A 21291-nucleotide genomic window follows, 5' to 3' on the forward strand; every position below is an offset into this window, starting at 1 on the left:
GGCTTTTCACAGCAATTTTTACACTTTTGATGCAGTAGTTTTCAGCATCCCATGCAGCAAAATTCTCTGTGGGGCATGGAGGGATAAATGTAACATTTTGAGTTAGGTGCTGTGTGGGTGGAGGGGTCAGGATTTTAAGTGATAACAATACTTTAAAGTACACTTACCCTTGAAACCACTAGTTAAAATGGTTTGTCCTTACTTGTATTTATTTGTCGTAACTTTTCTGATGCCTATGATTTAAGCCGCCTGTGTGTGTTTGGATTGCTGTCTGTAAATGGTAAACATGAAATGCTCAAATGCAATATTTCTTATATAATATACAGTTGACAGTCAAAAATCCGGCAACCTCCGTACTTGAGATTTTCTAAAATCCCGGATTTTTAAAAGTTATACTTACCTCACACAGGACAGTCTTCCTCTCGCAGCACCCGTGGACATCTAGCACAGTTCCAGGAAGCAGGCGACAGGGACGTCTCAACGTGTATTTAGTGTAGGAAGCAAGACCTGACAGCTGTTTCAACATAAGTGGCCAAACAGTGTACTACAGTCCCTGTATTAAAAATGCAATCCAAAATTCATGCCAGAAACTGAAGTAACTGGATGATCAAAGAAAATTTAAAATGTTGATTTTGCCTTTTGAGGAGAGGGACCCCATGTAAGCATAAATGTTTGTATTTCTTTATGGTTCAGCATTAGTTTGGATGTTATCATGCAATAAATAAAAGGGTATTAATGAATACTGCTGTTACGTCCAACATATAAAATGTGTTCTGGGAATCGTTTTCCATAATAGATTTGATTATCTGGTTACAGCAAGCATAGGTAAATTGTGAATGATCTACTTGTGTGTCTACTTCACACAGGTTCTTTTGTTTCTTATCTTTAGCCAATAAAAAATTAATAGAAATTCTTTTTTTCTCATCCACATTTTTATTAAACTTTTATTTTTGTTAGGGTCACACAAAAATCAATGCGTTTAATTGGGCCAAAGTGCGAAAACTAAGTTTCAAGAGGAAGCGTTTTCTCATAAAACTGCGTCCAGATGCAAATGTAAGTAACAACATATGTATTTTATTTACATTACAGTGATCAAAGATCATGTGATCATAGGAAAAATTCAAGAAAATCGAATGACTCTATGCTTTTTCAACCTTTTTCTTCTGTGAATCGTAATTCGTTTCGCACAAAGTTTGTTCCTAATGTTTACATTTCAATCATTTTTTAATTATTTTTAATATTGCACTTCCCCTAGTGGCCAGAAGTTCATGGAACATTAACATACTTTTAGAGATTTAGAGATTTTCATACAGGTCCTAAACATGAGCTGCCATCTGTTTGTGTGCGAGATGCTAACAATACTTATAACATTTTGTCTGCATAATGTGACAATGAATTGATTTGCAGTCTCCTCAGATTGAAACCTGCTAAATTAAAAAAAACACCATTGAACACATTTGATGTGACAATATAAAAAAATTCTAATTGGGTTAGAGTATCAATGGTTTCTAAAGGATTTTTCAGTTAACTTTTTACCCCTTTGCATTCACTGAGAAGAAACCTTTTTTTAGAAAACAGTTGTGAACCACAAAAATGTGTTCTATTTATGGATATATTTTAATATACTGTAAGAGGAAGATGAAGGTTAAGTCATTCTAATCATAAAGCCAGTGCAGTTTTTTTTTTATATTTGCCAGACAAATTGTAAGGGTTTGTTCAGACCTGCAGTAAAAAACCATGAGTGTTACTGTGCCTGGACGTTTATTGTGCTGTGAACAGCTAGGCACCTAGGATCATTTCCAGTCATTTAAACTGCCTGTACATTCCTTTTTTTTAAGCCTAAATCCACTTTCACAGGCAGTTGCAAATCCCTGTACAAGCCTTAATATTTTTTATTTTATTTTTTTGTGTGTCTGAATCCTATTCAAGTCTATGGAGGTGGCAATCTGGCCCATGCATAATTGCTTTCAATGTTATGAGAGTCTAGTACAATATATTCTGCAGGCAAATGTTGTAACATGAGCCTATTTGTAATTTCCGTGTTACATTAGATCAAGAATTCAAATGCCCATTGACTGATAAAGCTGATTATCACAATTGTTTTAACAGTCAGGAGAAAACAACTTAAGACTTGGGGTCCCTGCACCTAAACCCAATTACATTTGAATAATTTTAGGACAGGAGTACAGATTAAAAATTTGTAAATGACTTTCAGTGACAGCAGTAAAAGAAACATTTAATATGAGGCCACTATGGCAGTCATCATAATTTTTATTGACAAAAACTGGACTTAGTGTGAATTAAAAACGCATGTTTTAAAGACTGAATCGTGGATTTTTATTTATGTGCAGATATAGGTCAGTGTTCACACTGTTGTAGGTTCATGTGCTGGTGAGTTGCTAATGTTTTGATTAGACCTTGTGATCCACGTCATTCTACTTTAAGAAAAAGTGCGAAATGTTGCTATTTCCAGTTTATTTTCACAGAATAAGTATAGGATTATAATTAGGTGAAATACATCCAGCGGGATTGTCCTAACGCTGAACACTCCAGGAAAAGCTATACGCGTAAATTTTTACCTTAACCGCTTACCCGATTAATTTTTGAATGTTTGAATGTAATGGAGTAACAATCCTTTATATGAACAAAATACATTTAAATAAATAGTACATTCAAGGTATTTCATTATTTTTTAATTGTATGTAAAATCTGTATGTTTTTTGACAAAAATGGAAGGTACTCTGTATTGTAAAAACTGGATGTGAAAAAATTGGGGTCATTTCTGGATTAACCACAAAAAATTAGTAAAAAAACAAGTGGTAAGATCTAACTCAACAAAAAAATGCGTTATCCAGTGTTATTTGACTTGTATCTTTAGTCCTTTTTCGGATTTGATACGGGCCCCTCGTCAAGGTTTAATGCAATGGGGTTTTTTTTTTTAAGCAAAATTTCTCTCAAACCTAATAACCCTATTAACTGACTCTCTTGCCATGTTTGTTCAGTATTTCTATATTCATTGTTTTTTACTGTTATATATTTTGGCTCTTAGAGTTCTTACCAGGACACATTGGAATTTATGATGGCTAGTCGGGACTTTTGTAAATCTTTCTGGAAGATATGTGTTGAGTACCATGCCTTCTTCAGGCTCTTTGAAGAACCCAAACCAAAACCAAAACCAGTCCTTTTCAGCCGAGGTTCATCATTTAGGTTCAGGTAAGGACCTGTTATATAAATGTTTTTTGTTTTTTTTTGTATTAACACTCATTACCATATGTATCAAATATTATTTTGAAGTCTTGCACAATTTACAGCATTGATTATATCACCATCTTTTAAAAAAAAGCGATCGGTTGTCAAAATAATATAATAATATAAGTATAATGAGTGTTTACCGAAAGCCGAACCTCATACATGAAAGAAGACACAGAAAAGTACAGGTTTTCAATAATTAGTAAAAATGATTAGCTAAAAGTGATTAGCTAAAACTGATCTCTGTGCGGATGCAATTTGGGCATTTATCCGTTTTAATAAATAAGGGTATATTATTTACAAACAACTTAGGTTTCTGAAATCCCCTGTATAACAGAGTGATAAGTGACTGCGGCTCCTTCATTGTCCTGTCAGTAATATGCAGATACGTTTTGCATGTTTCTGCTGCTATGGAGGTCAAGACTATGTCTGTCCTGTTTAGCACATATGCCATCATAGTAAAACCAATCTATTGAAATATATGTATTGTCTTGACTGGAGTTCAGATTTAAAGTGTAAAATGTAAAGCCATTTACTTTTGGTTTTATTCAGAATGGGTTAAAATATCCCTGTCTGGTGCATGTCCCCCTGGGGGAAATTTTGACTTTTTGTCCTGGAGATAACAGTGATGACAGTGACGGTGGTCACCAGGGGCAAAAGAGGGTAAAGACAGAATGTAAAACTGTAAACTGATCTACAAGTTCTATACAGTGACCAAAATTATAAAAAACAATTGCCTTTAGGCTAGCCAAACACTGTGTTGCATCATTCAAAAATCTTTTGAATTGATCATATTTACAATAATTTTTGGGGCAGATTGTTTATCGCAGGGCTCACCTAAATTTGATTATAATTATAACCATAATATCAAAAATACCATTGAGTTTGTACTTTACTTTTTCTATTCAACATAGTAAAGATGACTTATTTATGTGTATTTCTTTTGATTGGGTAACATTTATATGAATTTCCAGATGAGATCACCTAATAAGCAAGTGTCTGTCCAACACTGTGCTGGTAAAGCCTTTCCTTTAATACTTGTTAAATTGTCCTTTAAACCCAATATGTCTCGCTCCGCCAAAACATGACACATGTTCCTATTTTACTTCCTCAGCCCTCAGGTTTGGTGTTTATTGCATGTTCATGCACACTGAGACTGATTTGTATGTGATTTGGCATTTATTGTAGTATAATTTCTATATGTAGCATAGGGGGACTTAGTTTTTCTTGATAGTTATTTGGTATATTTTCTCTATCAAATAAAAAGCTTTACTTACTTTTCTATTGTATTTTTTAATAGAGGATGTAATAAAGGGCCTCTATTTTAAATTTCATCAGTATTGTTTTGATAATAAGTAAGTTGTGTGTTCAGTACAATCCATTTTGTACATGTGTTCTAGATCAGCGGTCGCCAGCCGGTGTTCCTCGAGAAAATTTTGGTGGTCCGCGGCTCTGGGCGGTTCAACCTCGAGCCGGGTCAAAAAAGGACCCCACTGGGGCGCACCAGCCAAAGCCGCGGTTCATGTCCCCCATACAAACCCCTGTCTCAGGGAAGTGGGCGGGCTGTGTCAGGCTCAGATCTGCCATGGAAGTGGGCAGGGCTATGCCATCATGACATCACTATAGGGAGGTTTCTCCCCCTTTGATTGAGTGACACCCCCGGCTCCCCGCGCATGCGTATTCAGGAGCCAGCAATTTTAGTGGTTCGCGGGATCAAAAAGTTTGGTGACCACTGTTCTAGATGGTTATCATACTTGGTGATTCAAAAGTGATAACTTTCTTTAGCCAATTGTTAGATATGTATCAGGAGTGGCAACCAGCTGTACAAGATCTTGACTTTTTCAATGCAGAGCTAAACCCACAGATTTTTCGGTTTACTGAACCAGTTAAATTCAAGGATGTCTTTGGTGATTGGGTGACTGCCAGCATGCTTACGTCTATTCTCAACCAAACTTTTAAATCCTCAATGGACCAATTTTGATAGCTTTTTACATATATTGCGTCATGACAACTGCAGATATAAATAAGATGACTAAGATGGCTGTAAACAATAGGGGAGTTTAGGTGTGTGTGTGGCAGGAATGTTCGCATTTGCACAGCATACCTGCACATATGCAGGCTTGTCATCCTTCAGGGATGTAAAGTTTCTGCTCTCTGCCACCACTGCTGTCCTCCTCCTCCTGTTCTTTTTCCTAGCCATGTGTCCTCTTTTTTTGGCTATCACTTGGCCACTGAAGATGTAAGTCCTGCCCATGCTTGCAGAATTTATATTGTCTTTTTATCCAAAAAGCAGCGTACAAGTCTTTTCTACCAAAAAACCCTTGTCCTGCTAACGCTTTCTTTTAAATTTAGTTCCACTTTAAATAATGCAAGGGCACATTAGAAAATTGTATGCAATCTTGCTTCATTGACTTAAACTTGTAATAACATCTATTGTGATTTTCTTTGTCAGTGGCCGTACACAGAAGCAAGTATTGGACTACGTAAAGGAAGGAGGCCATAAAAAAGTTCAGTTTGAAAGGTGAGAACTTATGGTTGAGCTTCTGAGAGCAATTCAGATGACGTAAGTAGACTTCTTGCAGTGCTCAACCCAGAAATTTTTTAAGCCGGTTGGGAAGAATTTGTAGGTGGGTGGCAGCCCCTGTATTGTGACCAAACTCTTTAGTAACCACCCAAAAGCAGCCGTGTGGGTGCTGAAAAGGGTGGTGCGCCCAGCTAAAAGGGCTGGGGAGAACCCTGCTTCTTGAAAAGCAGCTGGGTTGTCAGAAGCTGTCATGCTGGAACTTGGTCATTAATATTTGTATAAGTCAAAGTCTTGTATGTTTTATCATCCATAACTAAAATCAATAAAATAAATTGTATGACAGCTAGCAAACTTCTTTCTCTGAAACTAAGTAAGCAGGAGGGGAGGGTGAACAAAATGGAAGAATAATTTTAAAAAAGTTTTCTTCTTTTACAGGAAGCACAGCAAACTTTGTTCTATAAGAAGTATGACTTCTCACTCACCTGAGCAGATTTTAGAAGTGCCAAAACATGTTAGTATATTTCATTTTTTTCCTGCTACTGTTTTTTAAATGGTTATTAATGTCTTTACAAAAAGGGTATCAAAAAATAAATAATTTATATAGAAGCTGTGGAAGCGTAATAAAATTTGTGCTTTGCCCATTAAAGCCAAAATACACTGGCTATATGCTACCAATACAATGCCATCTCCACTTTTTAAAGTTGTTGTATAAAGGTAATCTGTTTCAGAGTAAAAGCACATACATTTCTGATTATTTAAACAATGTGACTGTGACTAATTGTACAGTGATGTGAAAATTGTGCAGTAAGGTTGCCTAGGTTTTGGATCTGCTGGAATACTTTCATCCTGCAATTGATGTAAAAGAAAAAATCAAATGTATTTAATTGTTATTCAATGATCAATAAAAAATATCCAAAAATCTTTCCATTGTTTAAACATATTTATAGCATACAGTTCTCCTAAAAGGTGTTTACCTATTGATAGTTTCATGTTTTATTTTTAAAGATCATTGAATCACAATTAAATACATTAGATTTTTTTTTTTTTACATCAATCAACAAAAGTAAACTCTTAAATGTCAACATTTAAACAAATGGATGGGTAACAATAGATTTTTTTAAAGCATACATGTGAGCCACCAAAATCCTCCCTGGTGGAGGTCACTTGTAGTTGTAGCATAAATCTATCTTGAAAGTTCAACGTCTTGTGAGTTGATATTGTGGCCTATACACTAAAGGTGAAAAAAACACCCCAAGCAGCTCTGACTCCATTAAAAGCAGATTATAAAACACAAGGCAGTCGATGAATATTTTACTTCCGACACTTGTTTCAACATATGAATTTTCCTACTTTTATCCTAGAACATTAGGTCAAGGGCTCCATGATTATTTGACTGCAAGTATCCTGGAATGTCTGTCCTTGGTTACAGAAGTCTTTTTGTGTATTTTTGGCCTGCCTTCTAAATGAAGAAAAAATGATTTTGCATTGTAATTCAAATTATATTTCAGTGGCACATATTTTATTGTGATATTAAATGCAACTGAATATTTTTGTTTTAATCACTACATATTAGGTTAGTGTCCCGTAATGTCCTATGATAACAAAACATGAAACTGTCCAATTGGGTTAACTAGTGGTAGTACTCAGTTGAGTGCATTTTAATGTTAAGACTTATGTCTGACACCAAAATTTGTTATTGAAAAAAACAAAGATGATGTAGGCTTTGTTTTTGTTTTTTCTTTTGTCAGTTTTGACAAAGTGTTTGATACAATCCATACTCTAATCCTAGGGAACGCTTTTTGAGAAAAATAAATGCATTCTGATGTTAAGCTCGATTGTACTGGATGTTTTACCACCAACATATCTTAGCCTTTCTTTTGGTGCTTCATTTTTGTTTTTTGTTTGTCACAGAGTCCTAAAATGTCTGTTGCACAAAGTCCTCAGCCTGATGAGATTCAAACATTACATCCAAGCAAGGAAGAAAAGCTGGTAATAGAAGCATCTGTGCAACACAAAAGTCCCTCTCCCAAGAAGATCTCCCTGGACAAGAAAGAAAAGGAAGGTGCTCATTTGACAGCTGATGGTGAAGACGCAGTCAAAGACCATATTCAGCAGAATTTGAAGAATGCATACCACCCAAGCACAGGTCCAGCATCCCGGGCTGCTCATGGCAGCAGTAACTCAATTCCTTACATTGACTGCAGTGATGTAGATAGCGAGTATGATATTCAGAGAGCGCTTTTGGTTCGCTCTCAGTCCCAAACAAATGACAACGATGAGATTGGATTTCATTGTAGTAATGGAATCTATCAAACAGATGAATATCCCAAACGTTCCAAACTGAGACAGCAAATTTCCTCTGTTAGGTCATCGTCTAACATTATTGAGGAATATATTGATGATGACTCTGCTGGTATGTCTTTTTATGCTGGCGGTAGTCCAAAAATGCCCAGGCACAGCTCTTTAATAGATGAAATGTTTAATGGGCCAGGCAGCCGTAGTTCTCCAGCTGCTCCGTTGTCTCCAAGTAGCAAAAGATCAAGCCCAAATATGAGTTTTACAAGAACAGGTTCACCCAGTTATATCTCAGCAAGTGCTTACAATAACAATGAGGTTGGCATTCCAGGGGATTATGACCAGATTAGCCAAAGCTATAGCTATAACCCACCATTGGAGAGTGCACATATTCAGAAACTTCGGGCTGGTTACCATAACCATTCTGATACTGACCCTTTTATTTTAAGTCCAATGTCTTTTACACCAGTCACTGACCATAAAGCTGAAGAACAAAGAATAAGTCATCTTTCAAAAATGGCTGCCCTGGAAGCCAAAATGATGTCAAATGGCATTTATGACAATAGACATCTTAGGTGCAGTCCAGTATTGCGTCCAGCAGCCATGGTACAGGAGCAAATGAGTTCTGTCCCCATGGCTGATGGTTCTACTAGTAGTGGTAGTGAATCCAGTGATACAGATTCAGACATAGTTGATTCTTTTAGCCACCCACTTGTTTATGGAAACCCGATAGTGTTAAGCTCCTCACCGATGCCAAGAAATAACTACTCATTTGGTAGCCTTCAGCTAGAGGAGTATGCAGAAGAGATGCATGATGAGGATACCGTCCTTAGTTTTAGTGATGAAGATGGTGCACATATTTTCAGCTGCTGAGCAGTTAAAAAGGATGGCATTGATCTTGGCTGTTAAAGCTGCACATGTTATAATTGTTTACAGCATGCTAGAAAAAATTCTGTAGTTGCAGGGGTAGTTTGCAATTCTGGATGTAAAATAGGTATTTGTTTATATAATTTATTAGTATTGATGTTGCAGAATTTTTCTTTTTAGAATTTTGTACTGTAATAGTAGCACTTTCATGAGTTTTGTCGCTCACTCCTTTGTATATTTGAATTCAGGCACATAGAATAGCAGTGCTTAAAGTAGATTCAGGGGCCTCACAAGTTGTTGAGCTTGATTTGCACTAATCATTTCTAAATGCAGCCTTTTTGAAGCCTGATGCTCAACCTCATGTTTTAATGTAAGTTTAGCAAAAATAAGTGGTGTGCTAGTGGTAACTGAAAATTAAGTTTTAGTGCCACAGTTATACTGTAAGCCATATATGTGACAAGACATATTGTTTAGATTAAAAATTGAATATAAATTCTTTATTCAGTGCCTATTGGTCAATTATGAACTGATAAATGTGACAGTGCTGCAGTGTAGAGTATATTCTGACTTAGTATTTTGTAGTTTTACCTACTCTTTGAAAGACGGTATTTTTCACAGTTTGAGCAATATTCTAATTTACTACTATACATTTTGAGAGGTTAAAACATTCCTGAACTATTTGTAACATGCTTCTTATTGGTACTTTTTTTCTTTAGTTTGTGTTAGTAAATTTGTGCTTTGTAGAAAATTCTTGCATATCATATATTGGAATGTTAAAAGCCGCCTTTAGGTTACAGTCTGATGTTCCTAGCAGAATGACCTAAGAGGTAGAGAGGACAGGGGGACTCTGAAACAAAAATGCATTGTAAATAATAATGCTTCACATTTACATAGGTGCTAGTAACATTTCAAACACTATACTGGCTGATGGAAGTGATAGTCACTTTAAACTACTGTTACATAGGAGTTAAAATTCTTGTCCACATAATGTTACCGTAGCCTGGACTTATCTTAAAACTCAAGCCACTGGATTGGTTAACATGGGTCTAAATGGTGCAGTTGAGCAATACAAAGCTCTATCCAGCTAGACTTTCCATTCAAACAATTTTCCAGCCAAGCAATAAACAACAATATGTAAAAATAGTTTTTGGGATAGTTACATTTGAGTAATGATGCATACTTCAAACTCACTCCACCTTTAGCTCCCTCTTGTCCTCTTGATTCAGTTCATCTTGGTTGTATAACTTTTCTCTAGATACACTTCTGGTCTTCTACAAGTGGTGACATTCTCAAGTCACGCATAATCAGTGTGGGCGATACTGGTGGAGGTAAACGTGTGTATTCAACCTGCCAAGTAACTCTCACATAAAATATCTTCAAGGGCTTTTTAGTCCACCCACAGCCTGGTGCTGGATTGATTGATGCAAGGACTATCAAGTTATCACCATTTTTGAAAACACTTAAAGATACATAGAGGGCTTTATAAAAATAAAAAAAAAATATTACCGGTATATACAACATTTCATGCATCTATCCATAAAGGCACTTTTCCAAACATTCCTTAAAATAAATAAACAAAAACAGCTGTGTTTTCTTGGACGCTGTTAAGAGCTTTAGACCCCTTTGGCATAGCTCTTCAAGCAGAGTAGGCATGAGAGAGATATTGGTGTTTTCTGGAAGGCAAAGAATACATGTTTATGCCAATCATCACTTAGCAGTCTGCTGCCAACTGCTGTCTGAATTCTGTGGTTATCATTTTAGCTTACACAGTACATTTTTCCAACATTCCGGGATGGTTTACACATCTGCAAATGCCACTAACATATGGGCTGCTTGTATTCAGTTTGTTGCGCTGTTTGCTTGTTGTTTTCTAAACAAACTTTGAACACTAATATCCTTTTGATGCTCTGGAAAGTTCACTCTCATTCTTGTCATTTGTTAAAATAATATGGGGTCAAACATCTGTATATGTTTAAGCACTGCTTTTGTCTGCATGTACTGTACCTTAAACAAAGGATATGGAAGGGGCTGCTATCTTCATCCTCCAGCATGTGTTATCCTCTGTTACTTACATTTTTCAGGTCTTGTTTTATTGTTCCTTTAAATTACCCTTTTATGAATACATGGTCCTCTACCCCACAACAGCAGTGATCCAACCAGCCAGCATTTAATGTGTTTTTTAGGATTTGGATTGAGTGGTGAGGGGATTAGAACCTCTGTCAGGTTTTGTCTGTGCTCTAATGAAGGCGATTCAGTTTAATTGTCCTGATCACCAGTGTCACCAGACATGAAAGTAAGGCTGAATCCAACGTGTGTAAGTTACCACCAGAACAGAAATAGATAGAAAATCTTTGAAAGATATTTTCTCACTTCCTGTTGAGTCTGCATGACAGTTATTAATAAATAATACAAAAATACTGTTTAATTATAATAATATTAATATAAAGCAAAATTTTTGGATTTTCTATCATAAAGCCCAATGATATTATTTGTTTGTAATGTGCTCTGCATTCCATAGAGCTGGGGAAGTCAAAGCATTACAGCCTGCCCTCATGATTGTGGAACAGAAATCATTGGAGAAATGCATGCCTTAAGTATGCCTTACTTTTCTTCATGCTTTTCTTTGCTTGTGAGCTGTGGGCATGCAGGTGTTCATTACTGTATAGAATACATATTCTCTGGCCTTTAACAAAAACAGGAAAAAACACCTTTTGTGAGGTTGTGAAGTTTGAAAACTGCTGTTAGCATGGAAAAGATCACTGGTGTTAATTTGGGGAGGGCCTTTTTCAGATGCAGTACATTTATGACCAAGGTGTAACTAAAGTTTCCACAGTGGAAAAGAAACAAACATATTGTATTGTGTTAACAGGGAACAAATGTTGTTCTGTATTACCCTGGAAACTTTTAATGGCTAACTAAGGACTAAATCTTTTAATGGAAAATAGTTACATAAGCCTGACTAAGGTGCCTCTGTTATCTTTTATAGTTTGCCATTAAAAGGTATACCTGTTGCAAGATTTAGTGTCTTTTTCACTATTTACATATGTACACTGGTGAAAAATACTCAAGAACACAATGCTTATGTTACACCATGGGCAGCAGTTGTATGAGATGGCTCCTCTGTGTTATATTACTTTATGAGTATTCTGGCTGGAAAAGTCACTAGCTGTCTGTGTAATGTTCAGCTTAGTGAAAAATTGTGCATGTAACGCGTTTCTTCTTTGCACCCATGCTAGGAGCTTTCCCTATATTCAACCTACTGTACAACTGTCATTTGTTATCTGTTTTTGTCAATTTGCTGACCATCTGTGGTGATAACATAGTCACTGGGTAAGATGTTAACGTACATTTGATTTTCTGCTTACTTTGCTTCTCTGTATTCCATGCTTAAAAAACGTTTGTGTTTGCATTTTTTTCACTGATGCAAAGTAAAGATAGTGGCCTCTACTTCTCTCTTATGTGCAAACATTTTTTGCTAAAAGCTTGCAGTGGCTTTCATATGGTTAGAAGTTATAAACAAGCTGCAGGTTTCATTAACCATTCAAATTTACCTGTTCTTACAATAAATTCAAACAAGTGGTTTATTAGGTAGAATTATTTTACATGTATAAACTTAAAGCCATGTGACATCAATTTGTGTATGGAGATTACTAAACTACATCATTACAAATATATATTTATATATGTGTGCAATATAGGAATCCAATTACAAGAAAAGAGGCTGCAGCTTTAGCTGTGTGGATCTGAGCTATATGTGTTTAGTAATGTTCATTAACTTCAGCTTCATCATTTTTGCTGAATAAGCTTCATTCATTCAAATTGTGGACACATCCTTTGCCATTATTATGGCTTTCCACTGTTGATCTGCTTTGTCAAAGTTCTTTTTTTTTTTTTTTTTACCTTCTATCTTTGTATATGTTTGTGGCAGATAATTTACAACATTACATTATAGAACTCCAGACCTTTAACCTATCCAAGCAATTATTTTCAACAGTTTTTGTGATCTTTAATTAGTCAGAAATAATGTTCTTCTATTGTTAGCAAATGTTGCTATGCCATGGCAAAAAGTGAAAATGTTTGCCTCAAGTAAAAAAAAAAAAAAAAATTCTGTTTGTAGGCACTGAATATTTCCCAGTATATTTGGTGTATTGCTTAGCTTGCACTGATCAGTTTGAGTTTATTTAACTGGGGGATTGTCAAACCAAATGCATTTTAGAGGTACAAACCTGATTGAGTATGTCCACAAGTCTAAAATATACATTTTTACTTAGTTGGAGTTTGTTACATTTTTTCTTTCAGGTAATCGTATAAACTTAGAAGGTTTAGGAAATGTTCACTTTTACATGCTATTTCAGCCAATAAATATAAGCTGATCTCATTTTGCTGTAACTGCATTTCAAAATGCTGCCTTAAACACTTACTAAGATAGGAAGACAAAATGTAAACTGCTTTACCAGTTCTGGTAGGAATCCCTTCAAAGATTTATTAAAATAGATTTTACGTTATTTTTGGAAAGGTACGTAAATGTTTTTACATAAGAGAGAAAATATATAGATACCTAATGGCTGATTTGTTTTTTTTTTTATCCAAAATAAATCTTTGTTATGGTGCCATATGCAAAAATATGTAAAGTGAAAATATTATTTTTTACTTATCAAGTAAATGAAAAGCCTAAAATGTTGCAACTACATATGTAAAATGCTTTAAAAAATCTAGTCAATCACTACTGCGTTTAAGTTACAGCTGGTTACTTGAGGCTCGGAATAGATGAAACTGCAAACAAATTTCCACATCCTAGCCAAGTGTATTGTAGTAACTTTGTTTTCCCAGCATCCCACAGAATATTAATTACGTTGGTCTCATGTCATTTTATTTTAAAATTTTCATTTTTCATGAGATCACCTTCTTTTAGGATATATATGTAGCATAAAGTCTTTGGATTTTTGTTCTGTTACAGTATATGGAATTGGTGAACAATAGACTAGATTGTTAAATAGTTTTTTTTTTTTTTTGGTAACAAAGAGAAATATTTTGCATGCTTTGTAATCTTTAGAATTGTGAATGACCAAGAATTTCTATGCCCTCACACTGTTGCCTGTCTTGTGTAAGTTGGTGCTAGACTGTTCTCCTGTGTTGATTTTATGGCACCAGTTGGTTTGGATATTTTCTCTTACCCTCTTTATTTCCCAGTCTGTGCAAGTAGCCAGAGTCTTTGCAGATATAGGTAAATGGGTAAACATACTGTTTTTGATATTTAGAAAGGTAGGATACATTTAATAAATCGGTAAAGTTCCTGTGATACACTAAATATACTTCAAAGTGTTTAAATTTGTAATACTGGTTTTTAGCATCAATAAAATTGACACACTTTTGTGTCATTTCTTTCTGAAGTCTGAATTTAATATTGTTTTGTAGACGTAGAACCTCATGTGGCCATTTTTTCCATACTGAAAAAACTCCACCCTGAATCCTGAAAAGAAACCAATATAATATTGTCCAACTGACATATTTGTGAAATTAGAAACCAGTTCTAATTTGGGCTTATTAAAAATCAATGACACTTGCCCCTACCAGCACCTTTTATTAGTGTTTTGACACGCATACATAGAGAGAACTGGAATTATCTACTTCAACTACAAAGCAGCGGAACTTTCTGTGATCTACAATAAATTGCAGTGGTTAGTACAAACACACTGGCATCTTCATTGTGCCTTCCTAATGATAAAGTCATGTTTTATTTGTTGTTGGTTACTTTCTTCAGTGTGATGTAGTAAGAAGGAAGAACACATGTGGTGTTCAGGAGATAGATTGACAATTGGTATAATTGTAATAAGGAACAGGTTGGAGTTTTTTTCTCTTCATATTTTCCCATATCATTGATCATATTGTTGTACTCTACCACCAGTCCCTTAAAGGGATTTTTGTAGGCAAAGGTGTATTGCAGTAAATTAAACCTTTTACCAAGTTAGCTTTTTTTTTACCAAGTTATCTGTTTTACTTCACATGTTTAGTAGGAACTTTGTGAACTAAACTAAAGAGATTGTTTCTTTTTGTCATGAGTTACTTAAATCACCATCAGGGTGCCTTAAAAGGCAGTCACAATGATAAATATATATTTTTTTTTAATTTTTCAAATCGACTCTGTGTATGAGCTTTTTAGTTGGCTTAAGAAGACAGCACAGCAGATCCACATACTTTAAATCACATTCTGTCTGATTAAGAAAAATCCAATTAAAAAATATGCTCTTCAATAATTAATGCTTCACAGGGACTGAACTTTTATTAAAGAAACAAACTGGGAGCCTTTAAAATCCCTCAAATCAGAGCAATATTAGATATAGATAAATACATTTCTTGACTTGCATACATTTCTCATCATTTCTTGATTGTCAGGCACAGACCTTTTGAGTACAGTAACTCATTAATGAGGCCATGCCAAATGGTAAGGAACCACCAAGAAGGCTTGCAATCTGGGAAGCCAGACCAAGCTTTATTTTACATCATTAACATATAAATTTAGACACCTATATAGATGTATCTGCAAATCGCTGTGACATTTCAGTTTCACTTAATCTAACCCCTGCTTTCTTTTTTTTCCTATGCTCAGTTTAAATTGGCTACTTTTGAGACCCATTTACTGGTGATTTTTTTTATTTTATTTTACGAATACAAGGAATGTCACAGTTCATTGAAATCACAGACATTTTTTTTGCTGTGCTGACTTTTTATAGCCAACACCTAAAGAAATCTTAAATTTACCAATTTTCCAATATTAAACATTTTGCAAGTGATTATAAATTCTCAGGTACATCCTAGTAAATCTATTTCTTGAACTCTTTGAGTGCACATACCTACGCTGTGGCAAGGATGGTGTTTGTCCCTAGGCACAGGCTGATCAGGGTCCTCTAAATGGCACTCATGTTTCCCTTCTAATCGTCGATACATGATGTGCTATTTGTTTGCCATCACTTCTTATCCTGTGTGTATTTTTCTTCATTGAATGAATGACTAGCTGTGCTAGTATCTCTGTCCCAAGCGTTCAGTGGAGCATGAATGGAAATACGTCAAAAGGTATACCGTGTCTGTTATGTGTAGTACTGGCAATGTAGTCCTTCCAGTCTCTGTCATTTGTCTCGGCTGCAGTTGAGTTTTATTAGTTTTTTTAGTAGTAATTCTTTGTAGATTCTTCCTAACAAATGTTCTTTCTGTGATGTAGTTTCTGAGCAGATTCACTCCCTCATATATTGTGTTCTGCCAAACATCTTCGTTTTAAAATCAGTTAAAAACACTTTTCCAAATGTACCTATAGCTTTTATATATAACCCACATATCTAATTTGATAGTAATTCTAGCACGCTGGAGAAAGTGAACCTTGCTTTGCAAAACAATTCAAGCAAATGAATTTTTAGTCCATATTTTAATATTGTACATATTGAAGTAGTCAATAGATCAGCTTGTCTGTTGGGGATTAGGTCCATCAGAGCTGTGTGTATTTCTACTACCGTGCTTGTGCTTTAGAGTGGGTTTAAGATTTTATGTTTAGCTTTAGAATAAAAAAGTAGAGCACACTCAATTAGTATATTTGTTCTTTATAGGTTCATTGACAGGGAGTCCACACCTCTCAGAACTGTCAATTAATTCTCAAGGAGCAACAACAGGGCTAAACTCCACTTTGTCTCCCAACCTAAGTCCTGATGGAAAGCCTTCCTCACCCCTCATCAGTCCATTGCTGAATGAGCCAATCTGCATCAGAACTGATGATGAGGAGGATAGCCGAAAAAAGGTACTCTTTTACCTTTCTATGAGTGGCCTGTCATTTTGATGTAATACTCAGCTTTGATGTCACATAGATTGTGTTATGTGGAGTAATAAATGTAGTCATTACATAGTGTATATAATTCAGTTCATTGCAGAAGATGGTGTATGGAGAAAAGGTTCTAAAACAATGTTATTTGTCATTATCATCTGTAAATAACAATTTACACTTTAAATATGTATACTTACATATTTATATGTAAGTATAAATATGATTATTCAGTCTAATGGGCACTTCACTTGCACAGTCCTTGGCAAAAGCAAGGCCTGCTCTGTCTCTGTATTGCAAATATGTGGATCTAATTCACACTGGCAGTGAGGTTGCTGTGTATTTACCGCTTCCTCATGTCAGGAAATGCTGATGCATGGGGGGATGCTACATGTAGCGTTTCCCTGCAGCAGCCCAATGGGGAATGTATAGAGGCTGCAGTGAGCGGTACTAGTACCACTAACACCAGCTGTCACATGTGCAGACGCTGGTTGTTTTTGAACCAGTGCTGTCATGCAAGTGCTAGAGTGGCTGGCAAAGTGTGTACCTGCCCATAGAGGACATTGATGAGGGGTGTAGCCGTCACCTTTGGGGAAATATATATTTTAAAGCATTTCCAAAGAAAAATCTCTACAAATCATAAGATTCAGTATACAGGGCTATAAAGGAATAAAAAGGTGTAAGATTTCAAATAGTTTAAAATTTTGTATAGGGGACAGCTTGACTTTCTTCAATATCAAACCGTCTCTCAGCATCTCAGAAGAAGAAATTATCCAACTTTTGTTTTGCTCGTTGAGGTTATAATGGATATTGTTAAATTTATGTATAAAAAGTATTAGTAAGAAGCAGTCACACTGCAAAAAAAAAATAATAATAAATAACCTGATTGAGTGGTTTTAGCTTTCAGAACAAAAATAATATTTTTGGAAACGTTTGGGCTTAATGTACTGCCACGGTTAAACATAGAATGTGTCTATTCCTTACATTATTACATTTTCCTTTCTGCAGAAATTTCCAACTGACAAAGCCTATTTTATTGCAAAAGAGGTTTCAACTACGGAGTGCACCTATCTTAAAGATCTTGAAGTAATTACAATGGTAAGTAAAATGTATTATTGCATTGCAGTAGTCTTCAATACTATTGTTGGGGTGAACACTGGAAATATATAGTTTGAACACAGAAAGGTAGGTATTCTTGTTGTAGTAACCGCCTTTATCCTGCGAATGTTTCTGGTCCCTCTATAACTTTTATCCACATCATTACCACTTCCGCTGTTATATGCATTTCTGTCTTTTCAGACTTGATCAGTATGAAGTACATATCAAGTATGAGAAAAATTAGGCTGCATGAATTGAGAGAGTTTGTAAGATAATATTGGTTCCTTGAGCAAGTAGTCAGATTCATTCTTCAGAGCACAAGTAAATAAATAGAAAAATCTGGTTTCTTATGACAAAGCTGGGCAACAGTTTAAATTAAGAAGCCATACTGTACAAGGAGGACAGATCCCCAATGAGTATCTGTAAAAATCTGAATCTGCACTTTCCCACTATGGTAATGCAACATTACCACTCATACATTACATTTTCTGTTATTTACCCATGTCTGTTCCCTGTCAGCGCAGTGCAGTTATCAGGCTACAATTTCAGATATTCTGTCTGTGATTTCTGTATGTATTACCATGCACACAATTTTTCTTTTGTTGGGCCTACGATTTTGAAAATAACTATAAAATTATAAAATGATTTTGTTTTATTTTTAGTGGTTTCAGAATGCAGTAAATAAAGACGACTCCATGCCAGAGCAATTAAGAAATCTTATTTTCTCCAACTTTGATCCTTTACATAAGTTCCACTCCAGTTTCTTAAAGGAAGTTGATCAAAGGCTTTCCCTTTGGTAAGATATACATTTATGTTTATTGAATAGTAAGTGTATTGCAGTTTGTTCTTTGAAGGATAAATCCTGTAATGGCATAAACCAGGTTGTACAACTATATTATTCCTGTGAAAGAATGTGAAAATAGTTTTTTTCTGAGTAAAGACTATCAGCTTAAGTGATGTAAGAACTGTGCAAATGGTCTCAAGACAAAATATTATCTAAAATAGTCTACAGAATCTGTTGTTCTTACAGATTAGATTTATCTAGAGACTCTAGAATTGTTACAAGGGGACTTTAAAGTGGATCTCCAGTCAAGGGAATTGTGTTAACATAGGGAAGTGTCAGAACCTCTATCAGGTACTTTTTAGTGTGATTTCCTGAGGACATTCCCTCACATTCTGGCATGGCCCTTTTAATCAAGCTTTTTTTTTTCAAGATTTTTTTACATTGTTTTGTTGGAGCCTAATGTTTTAGCATGTCAAAAAATAAATTTGTGTAGTTATTAAGAATGCTCTCAGTATGACAATAAAGATTACAAGTAAAAAAGAAAAAAAAATTGACAAAAACATTTGTTGCCTATAATATAATGGCAAAATATGAATGTTGACAAAGAACAATTTTAACAAAGAACACTCCTTTGTTTTCAGTCCTGTCATTAATTTTTTCTAAATACTACATTTTCACAGGGAAGGAAGATCTAATGGCCATATGAAGGGTGATAATCATAAAATTGGGGATGTCATGTTGAAGAATATCCAGGGAATGAAGGTACTGTGGACATTTTTTACTCATCTACACCAGCAAATTAAAAAAAAAAACATTTATAGAAAGTTCAAAGTGATCATAGTGGTTTGCAGTTATTGTACAAGCTGTGGGATAAAAAAGGTATGGATAGATATTACTTCTTTTATTGTATGTAGTCACAAATGAAATGATGTGGCTGCAGCATGGCAGAGGTGATTAAATGTTTCAGAAAGGATGCATTCTAACTTACCATTTTGGTAAAACATGGCTCTGTGTATTGTAGTGTACTGGAAATGTGTTGCATTGCAGTAAAACACACAAATTCTAAACACTGTATTAGAGAGGTGTAAATAGCTTCTTTAAGTTTGGAATAGAAATTACATTTTCTACTTTCACCATGAATAGATTGTTGTTGCCATTAGATTGCAATAGATTGACGTTTATTCATTATAGATAATAAAGTTTACACAGTGTGGTAGAAAAAGTATCTCTCACCTGTGACATTGGTGACATTAGTCTGTCTGTGAACAGCATATGTGTATGCATATCATAAATATTCACAGAAATGTGCATTGTGATCCTTAAAAGTCATCCTATGTGAATAAGCTCTGACTATAGAAGTTTTATTTTTGTTTTCTTTCAGCAATTCACAACTAACTTTCAGAGACACTATGAGGTGTTGATGGAGCTGGAGAAGGCAATTAAAAATTCCCGCAAACTAGAAATTCTGTGCAGAGACTTTGAGCAGGAGAAGGTGTGTTACCTGCCATTGAACATGTTTCTTCTCCGGCCCCTGCACAGACTCATGCACTACAAGCAAATCATGGAGAGACTTTGCAAGCACTACTCACCAAATCACGTGGATTTCCGGGACACTCGAGGTGAGAAGGGAAGGATGACTACAGAATTACACAGGAAATCAATGGCCAATTATAATTAGTGCAGATATAAGATTGCATCAATTGTGAAATGGGTACTAATTATAGCCAAACAATTATTTTTTCTTTGGCTTTGAAGTTCTTTTTTTTTCCCTTTATATTGCTCTGGAGTTGCCCTCTAAGAGCCTTTAGGATATTGTTAGATCTAAAGCAAATGTGTCAGATAGATAGTTTACATGTTTAGTAGTCCATCCTAGTGCAATGTTGATGATGATAAGTTCTACTTTACCTCACACTCCTCATTTCAATGAGAATACACTAAGGCAGGGGTAGGCAAACTTTTATGGCCACTAGGCCCTTTTAGGGGTTGGCAGGAGTACACTAGGCTGGACTCTGAGTCCCGCCCTAATGGCTCCGCCCACCACAAGGGAACGTCCCCTGAAGTGAAATCCCTCTCCTCCATATGCATTGCGGAGGAGAGGGATTTCCCTTCAGGGATCGTTCCCTATTAACAGCAGCGGAGGAATATCAACGCTGGCCCCGGTAAATAGGGAAGCAACGGCAAGGAGGCGGCACCGGAGCTCCAGCGGCTCCAGCTCTGGTAGTACCTAACGCCCCCTATCAGGTCTGTCCGGCAACCCAGATTGAACTACCGTCTAGGCTGTATCTGGCCTAAAGGCTGGAGTTTGCCGACCCCTGCACTAAGGCATGCTTATTGAGCAAAAGCTAAATGTGGGTAAGCTTTAAGTCTGGAATCAGGCAAGTTAGGTATTTTTAAACAAAGTAAAACTAATAAGAAAGGGCGTGCATAGTAAACAAAGTAAAACTAATAAGAAAGGGCCTGCATAGCGCAGGATTTTCTGACTGATAGAACTGCAGGAACAGCTGGTGTGTGTACATGCAATGTCCCTTCTGTAAGAAAAAAAACTTACCTGCTGTTTGCAATTCTTTATCTACACTCACCTTTTCTGCCTTTGTCACTTGTGGCACATCTCCCACATATACAATTAGGTTTTCATTTATTCCCAGAAGCCAGCTATCACAGAATTGTATA

General features: G+C 35.7%; 1 protein-coding gene across 4 annotated transcripts in view; it reads left to right on the forward strand.

Moving 5' to 3' along the window:
* FARP1 (FERM, ARH/RhoGEF and pleckstrin domain protein 1) overlaps positions 1-21291 on the forward strand; it is a 100268-nt gene that overhangs the window by 70932 nt on the left and 8045 nt on the right. For 2 of the 4 annotated variants that reach the window (XM_072411306.1, XM_072411314.1), the window contains exons 9-18: positions 958-1053; positions 3050-3213; positions 5702-5770; positions 6209-6284; positions 7685-8186; positions 16531-16718; positions 17748-17837; positions 18500-18633; positions 19302-19383; positions 20003-20240. In XM_072411306.1, the coding sequence (XP_072267407.1) occupies positions 958-1053; positions 3050-3213; positions 5702-5770; positions 6209-6284; positions 7685-8186; positions 16531-16718; positions 17748-17837; positions 18500-18633; positions 19302-19383; positions 20003-20240 (1639 nt within the window). The remainder of the gene's footprint in view (positions 1-957; positions 1054-3049; positions 3214-5701; positions 5771-6208; positions 6285-7684; positions 8187-16530; positions 16719-17747; positions 17838-18499; positions 18634-19301; positions 19384-20002; positions 20241-21291) is intronic. The other 2 variants (XM_072411321.1, XM_072411331.1) reach the window with 1 other exon arrangement.

The sequence above is a fragment of the Pyxicephalus adspersus genome, chromosome 1, assembly GCF_032062135.1.
Source record: "Pyxicephalus adspersus chromosome 1, UCB_Pads_2.0, whole genome shotgun sequence".
NCBI lineage: Eukaryota > Metazoa > Chordata > Amphibia > Anura > Pyxicephalidae > Pyxicephalus > Pyxicephalus adspersus.